This window comes from Podarcis cretensis, assembly GCF_951804945.1.
Source record: "Podarcis cretensis genome assembly, chromosome: 2".
NCBI classification, from domain to species: Eukaryota; Metazoa; Chordata; class Lepidosauria; order Squamata; family Lacertidae; genus Podarcis; species Podarcis cretensis.
This window is the reverse complement of record NC_137171.1, coordinates 114,646,645-114,655,345: the sequence shown is the minus strand read 5'-3', so window position 1 is coordinate 114,655,345 and position 8,701 is coordinate 114,646,645. Positions and strand designations below refer to the sequence as shown.

At 45.6% G+C, this 8,701-nt stretch overlaps 1 protein-coding gene across 1 annotated transcript; it reads left to right on the top strand.

Moving 5' to 3' along the window:
- The first annotated feature begins 201 nt into the window (after positions 1 to 201).
- Positions 202 to 7,585, top strand: WHR1 (winged helix repair factor 1). Its single transcript, XM_079964059.1, has 8 exons — positions 202 to 354; positions 2,802 to 2,903; positions 3,079 to 3,224; positions 3,549 to 3,644; positions 3,733 to 3,872; positions 5,717 to 5,814; positions 5,909 to 6,056; positions 7,057 to 7,585. Exons 2-8 carry the CDS (start codon positions 2,819 to 2,821, stop codon positions 7,100 to 7,102), a joined length of 759 nt encoding a protein of 252 aa, XP_079820185.1. The 5' UTR covers positions 202 to 354; positions 2,802 to 2,818; the 3' UTR covers positions 7,103 to 7,585.
- The last annotated feature ends 1,116 nt before the right edge of the window (positions 7,586 to 8,701 follow it).

Below are 8,701 nucleotides of genomic sequence, written 5' to 3'. Positions count from 1 at the left end.
ATCGCGGACCGCCTCCCGCGGATAAAGCCGTTTTCTTTCCCATGCCCAAAATGGCCGCCACATCGGCTTCATTCCCTGTTTCTCAGTGGAGATGGCGGCTTTATGCCAACGTCGGTCAGAGGTAGCTTCGTCCCGCCCGGAATAAAGATGGCGGGCAGCCGGCGAGCGTGTCAAAGGGGTGGGAAGGGAGGGGAGTGACGTCATCTTCCGGAGGCGGCCAGCCGGGAGTTTTGCCGACTCGGGTGGGGACTTGCAGAGGCTTGTTTTGGAGAGGAAGCAACCGCTGCGGCGTCATCAGAGGCAGCTCTGGCCGGAAGCGGGGACTGGCAGGTGAGAGACTACGAGGGTCGCTTTGTGAGTCGGGGGTGCTTTAAATGGAGGAGGGGATCCAGGGGGTGGGAAAGAGAGGAGGGAGAGGAGGACTCAAGGAAATCAATGGGCATCACCAACTTAGGGCTATTTGGTTCAATGGGTCTCCTCTTGAGCGGGTCTTGGATGCAACTCGTGGCGTTTCAGAAGATTTTGCTTCCATAATTCGCTAGTCTATTTACATCTTCACTTTTGAAACTACAGTACAGTGGTACCTCGGGTTACATACGCCTCAGGTTACATACGCTTCAGGTCACAGACTCCGCTAACCCAGAAATATTACCTCGGGTTAAGAACTTTGCTTCAGGATGAGAACAGAAATCATGCTCCGGTGGCACGGTGGCAGCAGGAGGCCCCATTAGGTAAAGTGGTGCTTCAGGTTAAGAACAGTTTCAGGTTAAGAACAGACCTCCAGAACGAATTAAGTACGTAACCAGAGGTGCCACTGTACTTTTCCTCTTACGCAAGAGCAGTGGGTTTGCACAATAATAATAATGTGTTTGTGGGGGCGGTGTTTCTGGGTTGTTGTTTTTTAAGTGTGTTTTGGTTTCTCGTTTTGTGTTTTTATGTAGTGAACTGCCCTGTGATACGGCTACTACTGATAAAGTGGACTCTGTTCCCAAGAAAACAATTGTGTTGTGATAAATTTATCCAAGGTTATCACAGAATATCGTGTTTTCAAAAGAGACAGATGTGTCATGGAAATACATTTTCTTTTAAAGATATTTGTAAATTTTGATAATAACGTTTTTAAAAAGAAAATATTAAATGTTTGGTTGTGGCATTAGCTTGCATGGGGCAGAGCCTGCTTTGCTGTAGCCCTCTAACTGGTTTGGTGTGTGTGGATACACACACAGTATTGATGATAGTGGGGAGGGAGGGAAAGCTGATGCTACAGGTGGGTACTGTTGATATAAAGCCATTTATCACACTGCATAAAGAGAAGACGACAATAACATTCAAAGGCAAAATTGAAGCCAGATGATGAAGCCAGGCTAGAAAAAGCAGCAACTTGATGATCAGACTAATTGATCAGCATAGGTGTGATCCACACCCAACTTGTTTTACTTCCCCTGTGCTTTTGAAGTTGCTTGACTTGCAGATATTAAGCAACTGAAGTTCTTCAGGGCATGGCAGGGAAGTGATGAGCTTTTCCTCCTTAACTTCCAGGTGCCAGCCAGTACTTAATAATACAGGAGACAGGGCCTGCCAGTATAAATGCTGTCAGCCTTATACTGAGGTGCCAGGGCAGTGAAAGTTGTGGGTTGTGTGCAATCTGCAGCATCAAGGAGGAACATTCTTTCACCTCTGGTGGACTTGCCCTAGAGTGAAGGTTTTCTGGGAAATGATTTACAATGAACTGAAAAAGGTATTTAAGTATACCTTCCCTAAGAAACCAGAGGCCTTTCTCTTGGGCATTGTTGGTCAGAGTGTGCAAAAGAAGGATCGAACCTTTTTTATGTACGCTACAACAGCAGCAAGGATACTCATCGCTAAAAGCTGGAAAACTCAAGAATTACCCACACTGGAAGAATGGCAGATGCAACTGATAGACTATATGGAACTGGCGGAGATGACGGGCAGAATCCGAGACCTGGGAGAAGAACTGGTGGAGGAAGACTGGAAGAAATTCAAGGACTATCTACAAAAATATTGTAAATTGTATGATTGTTAAGAAAGATGTAAGATTAGCAAAAACATGGCTTCAACAAACTAGTTATAAAGAATATAAATTTAAATTCAACTGGAAGATGAAAAGATAAATCTGGGATAAGTAATATTTTATGATTAAGCTTCAATAAGTGTATGTTAAACCCCAAAATTTGAGATATTAAATATTGGAAAATTATATGAATTAAATCAAGTTAATAATTTGCTGGTAAAATTTATGTTTAGAAAGCAGGAACAAGAGATGTGAGGAAGTCCAAAGTTGAGAATGAAATGTGGATAATGGAAAATATTATGTTATTATGTATGTTTTTTATTGGTTATACAAAATTTAATAAATATTATTATAAAAAAAAAACAATCTGCAGCATCAAGGGTATTCTGAGGACAATAGGATTGTGAGATATTGACCAGAATGAACGCCGAGGGACCTTTTAAGATAGATTAGAGATGGGGGGTGTAGCTCATTGCAGAGCACCCAGAAAAAGAAGGGGAGGACCATTATGAATGAAAGGCTGAGAAGGAGGAAACACTGGTCTCTGAAATGGCCCTCAGTATTGAAGGGGGTGAAGGTGAGGAATGAAGGCTAGCAAGGGTCTGTGGCAGGTGTGAGGAACCTGTGGCCCTCTAAATGTTGCTGGACTACAACTCTCATCATCCCTGGGCTGTGGCTGATGGAAGTTGTAGTTCCGCAGCATCTAGAAGACCAGAGAGTTCTGCACACCTGGAGCAGGTAGCATAATGACTCTGTCTCCCATCTTTAGCCCTCACCTCCAGCCCCATGAAGCGGAAGCATCAGCTCATCTCGGATACATTCCAGGCGAAAAAACGACGGTTGGTTCTCGGATCAGAGCCTCTCGAACAGGGTAAGGATGGAGGAAGTGTTGTGTGGTGAGGCATCAGAGTTCTCTCTCTGCCTGGGGAGGTGCGCGTGAGAGGACTTATGGGGGGATGATGAGTGAGAGGTGAGTGCCATCAATTCTGGATGGCATGAGGCAAAGCGCTGCAGAAATATGCCAGCTTCTTATGTTTCCCCCCCAGAAGGCCCCGAGGCAGTGGAATCTGCACTCCAGTTCTTGGCCTCTCTCTTCCCCCGCAAATTATTTGAGGATTTTCTGCCACCCTTGATTCTGAGACACCAGATCTACAGCCTTGTCAAGGACCGAACGACCGTCGACAGGCACTTGGTAGGTGATTCCTTCCTCAGTTCAGAGGCCAGGCAGAGGAATCTGGAGGGCTGAATTTGCCCCCCACTTCCCCGGACCTGAGGTTCCCCAGGATATGGGGTGTTTGAAGAACCAAAGGATCCTATGGGAAACCTATAAACCTCCTCCTCCTCTCATGCACACACGCACACACCCTACCATGATTTCGATAAAATGGGGTGTGTCTCTATAGATAGACAAATCTCTCCTCTCCTGCCTCCAGTTCTCCACCTTCAGAGTTAGCATTTGAAATAGACTGGTTAAAATAAATAAAACCTCCTCCTCCCTCTGTCTCTCTTTCTCCAGAGCCAGCTGAAAGATGAGGGCCGGATCCGGATGTTCCAGCATGGTTTTGATGCAGACACTTTCGTTGTGGCATTCACAGACAACTATAAATCTAAGGTCTTGTGTCCTTTGTGTGTGTGTATGTGATGAGTTGAGGGGCAATGCAGAAGCAGGGGAGAGATTGTGACTGCTCTTTCTCCCACAGGTGCTAGAGTTTACGTCTGGGAAGGACTTTGACAGGACTGTTAGGAAATTCCTAGATTCTGTCCTCAGCTCCTGCCCTGACATCAGTTTCGACAAAAGAAGGATGGTGAGAGAGTTTGGCTTCAGTGATGCGGAAATCACGTGAGTAAAGTTTTCCCCAGAGTGGAGTCAGAGTAGAGTGTGTTCTGAGGGCCGGGTATGAAGATCAGGCTTCCTCTTTGAGGTTTTGCTGTGTCCGGTTATAATGAATCTTAGTAAATCGATTGAATTCGTTCTGATTGGTTTAAATCTGCATAATTTTGTATGGGTTTAAGCAACCCAGTTCCCTGGGGGCAAGGGGAAGTATTCTGTGACATGACTACACATGCCACAGCAGGCACCCTCTAAGAATATAGTAATGTACTGTTTATAAGAGCATGAGACTCTTAATCTCAGGGTTGTGGGTTCAAGTTACACACTGGGCAAAAAGATTCCCGTAATGCAGGGGGTTAGACGAGATGACCTTTGGGGTCTCTTCCAAGTGTACAATTCTGTGACTACAATTGTACAAACAAAAACTAAAGCCCTCAAAGCTGTTTACAAAAATCATTGAGGCGTTCTCAAAGTAAAGGAAGGATTGAACTCTGATTAATAAGAATACACACAGAGACTTGAACCAGCAAGACTCTGGGAAGGGTTCGTATAATAATCTCTCTGTGTCTCTGTCTCTCCACCCCTCAGCCCAGGTCGTTTTATTCACAAAAGAACTTTTTACAGAGTGTTCGTAAGAACCAATCAGATTTCTTCTAAGCATTTCAACAAACCCCACATGGGGACAAGTTAGATCAAAAGAAATTCTTTTAACTACAAAGACTACTACTCTGAGCATGCGAACATGATCTGAGAGTAATTAAGAGAGGACTAGAGAAACTCCGGAGATCATAAACAGGAGAGGATGGAAGGAAGGCAAGGAGGATAGGGATCTTTATCACCTTCTTGTGAAACTAGTTCCAGGCCCTAAGATCAACATCCTGAGATTAACATATTGGAAAGGCTACTTCAAAGAAGCTGCCCACTATCTTTGATGACCCAGGATGCCTGCCTGGCGAAGCAGCTGGGCTGTGTACGGGACTTGTGAAGCAAGAGAGATGGGCAGTAGAGAAAATGGCCAGAGATGCAGAGGGTTGTGGGATTTGGTCAGAAATTATTGTCAATGTATCAAACCCAGTCAACACAATGCATTCATCGTGGACACAATGGCTTGATGCATATTTTATAATTCCTCATAGTAATCCCACCTGACCCCACACTCTGGATATTTGCACTCCTACAATAATAACACAAAGGGCTTGGACCATCATACCTGACTGTTAACTTGCATGGAGATTCTTGAGTAATAGGTAGTGTCTTGCCCAGAGCTGAGATCCAGGCACCTCAGAAGAAGAAACAGTGGCTCATACCGGGATCCTCAAACACACTTAGTGGTGCGGTTTTGTCATTTTGAACTCTGGACTTAGTTGTCTTACATCTCCTGGCCTCTCCATAATGGGAAGTACAGTGGTACCTCGGGTTACATATGCTTCAGGTTACAGACTCCGCTAACCCAGAAACATTACCTCAAGTTAAGAACTTTGCTTCAGGATGAGGACAGAAATCGTGCTCCAGCGGCGCGGCTGCAGCAGGAAGCCCCATTAGCTAAAGTGGTGCTTCAGGTTACGAATGAAACTCCGGAACAAATTAAGTACTTAACCCGAGATACCACTGTACGTTACTTCAAAATGCAGTAAGCCAGCTCTGCTGTGTTTGGGGACACTCCTCCTCGTTTTGCGGAACAGGATCTTTCCCCTGAAGTCCTGTCCTGATATCACCACTGAGAAACACTTTCCTTAGACTCCCGTTATCTCCGGCTTTCTGTAGTCCCAGAAGCGGCTGCATCTTGGTACAAAAGGGGCAAATCGTAATGGGGGGAATTACATTTCTCTCCCATTCCTGTGTTTTACGTTCAGACAGCTGGTGAATGCCGGAGTCCTGACTGTCCGTGACGCAGGGAGCTGGTGGCTGGCAGTGCCTGGAGCAGGTCGTTTTGTCAAATGCTTCATCAAAGGTTAGTTCGTTTCCCTGTTCCAGGCAAAAGCTGGGACACCTCTGACGGCAGCAAACTAGTGATATGTGTTATGTGTGTCTCTCGGTCTTCCCAGGGAGGAAAGCTGTGCTGAGCATGATCCAGAAGGCCAAATACAAGGAAGTTTTGCTGTCTGACCTGCAGCACCGCCGAGCTCCAAGTGCCGTGAAGCTGGGCATTCCTTACCACATCCACGACCTTATTGGAGCCCAGCTGGTGGACTGGTACTGGATTTCTGCTCTCGCTCCCACCTGTAAAAAACCAAATATTGCCTTGGATCTCAGCCTGTTGCTGCAGAGCTTGATCCTGCCCTTGGGCAGCCAACCAAGGCTATAATCCTACATACCAGGGAGTGGGGTCCTTTTCTGGGCTGGTGACTTGGATCCCAACTTCTCTTACCCCCAGGGGCCATTTGGGCAGGTGGGCAATGCCGTCCACCTGCCAATCACCTGATGTCATCAGAGGGGCTCTCTGTCATCAGCAGGGACAGCAAGCCCTGCTTGCAAAGGAATGCTTGGGAGTTGCTTTCACTTGGGAGCAGATTTGCTCTTCTGGTTCCCTGGTTACCAGGCAGAGGGACTTCTCGGTAGTGGCCCCCGCCCTGTGGAATGCCCTCCCACCAGATGTCAAAGAGAAAAACAAGTACCAGACTTTTAGAAGACATCTGAAGGTAGACTTGTATACCCATGTAGTATCTGAAACCAAAGGGGCACATTGGTTGCCAGATGTGAAATACCTAGGCGTTATTTTCATCTCTCCTACCCCACTAGAACATGGGTGGCGCTGTGGGTTAAACCACAGAGCCTAGGACTTGCCAATCAGAAGGTCGGCGGTTCGAATCCCCACGACTGGCTGAGCTCCCGTTGCTTGGTCCCTGCTCCTGCCAACCTAGCAGTTCGAAAGCACATCAAAGTGCAAGTAGATAAATAGGTACCACTCCGGCGGGAAGGTAAATGGCGTTTCCGTGCGCTGCTCTGGTTCGCCAGAAGCGGCTTAGTCATGCTGGCCACATGACCCGGAAGTTGTATGCCGGCTCTCTCGGCCAATAAAGCAAGAGTCGGCCACGACTGGACCTAATGGTCAGGGGTCCCTTTACCTTTTTACCCCACTAGAACGGGATGCTAGACTAGATGGGCCCTGGCCTGATCCAGCTGGGGCTCTTCTTATGCTTTTCTTATTCTAGTCCTGCTTTTAACTTGACCACCTCATTCTCGCTTCCTCTAGCGTCCCCACGACCTCCGGCACCCTCCTCCGACTGGCTGATGATTAAGGATGTGCCACTTGTCTGCTACCAAACCAACAGCTGTGCCTAAAATGAATGGATTCTGCTTGGGGCTCTCGCCACGGGGTCAGGATGCCTCCCTGAGCCACCAGCATCGTTGTGAACAAACAGGACCTTTTCCAGCAAAAAACAATTTTTAAATTATTATTTATGAAACAGATTTATATTTTGCACTTAATATGGGCCCAATGTGCGAGAGCATCTCGCCACGACCCCTGACTGATGTGAGGCCGCGGATAAGAGAGGAGGGAGCCGTTTGTGCAATCTCTTGGCTTGATCTCTGGATGCCGGACGACCATGGGAAACCTGCGCATCTAAGAACAGCCAGGGCCAAGATGTTCCCACAATGAATTCATTCCTGGCATTGTGTGTGTGGCCGTGTATGTATGAGTGTTGATCTCTTAGATAACACCAGTGTCTCAGAAAATTACATTGGAGCTTGATTAAAAGCATTTCTTCTTGGCTCACTGATATGTTCTGAAGACAATGCATTCTGGGGACAAGATGCTGGCTAAACAAGGATGTATGTAACCACCTCCTGAAAAACACTAGCAACGGAGATGCATCCCACAACAGCTTAGTTCTACTTCGTTCTTTGGTGATCACTCGTAGCCAAGTAAGATTGTGTTCCATAAACACGGTCTTAACATTGAGTCCGTAAGTGACTGTGGAGGCCAATTCTGGATCCACACGTCCTTCCACACTGGGGACATAGGTTTCTGGGTGGGAGTTGATCATGGTGTGGATTTGCCAAGCATGCCTTCCTCTTAGCACGTTTCTCCCTTTTGTCCTGAGTTTGATCATCTTCCAAACTCATGACACCTTTAGTAGAGGCTGTGCTCCAATTGCAGCACTCACAGGCCAATGTTTCCCAATTGTCAGTGTTTATACTACATTTTCTTAGATTTGCCATGAGAGAGTCTTTGAACCTCTTTTGTTGACTACCAGCATTACGCTTACCATTTTTAAGTTCGGAATAGAGTAGTTGCTTTGGAAGACAATAATCAGGCAGCCACACAACATGACCAATCCAACAAAGTTGATGTTGAGGAATAATTGCTTTGACACTGGTGATCTTTGCTTCTTCCAGTACACTAAGAAAAAACACACCAAGAACTCAGGCCAATGTAAGTTTCAATAGTGGGAGTAGACCCTACTCACAAATAAATAATCAATTTTAACAAAAACTGATCCATTCAAAAGTATGTATTTTGACAAGGATTACAAACCCAAATAGAGATTACAAACACTAACAGATTACAAACTCATAAAGATATGTATAACACAATAATTCGTTACAGAATTTGAAATGAGAGTTTATGAGTAGAGACAAGTTCATGTTAGTCAATAGTCAGATTCTATGTGAAGGTCTTAGTTTCAATAATTGAGTAGAAGTCAGAAGTCCATTATGGATCAGAAACCAGGACAGGGCCCTGTTTCGATGTATTCACCTTCATCAGCTGGATGTATCAAATATTACATGAAAATACATTTAAATTCTAAATTACCATAGATTATAAAACAGTCATAAATTATAAAACAGTATTATATAACATTTGGTTCCTTACCTAATTTTTAAAGGGTCAT

What these genes read in the sequence shown, in the direction of transcription:
- WHR1 (XM_079964059.1), top strand. Translation starts at nt 2,819, where the DNA reads ATGAAGCGGAAGCATCAGCTCATCTCGGATACATTCCAGGCGAAAAAA. An exon ending in ATCAGAGCCTCTCGAACAGG is followed by an intron (nt 2,904 to 3,078) that starts GTAAGGATGGAG and finishes TTTCCCCCCCAG; the next exon opens with AAGGCCCCGAGGCAGTGGAA. An exon ending in GGAGCCCAGCTGGTGGACTG is followed by an intron (nt 6,057 to 7,056) that starts GTACTGGATTTC and finishes CGCTTCCTCTAG; the next exon opens with CGTCCCCACGACCTCCGGCA.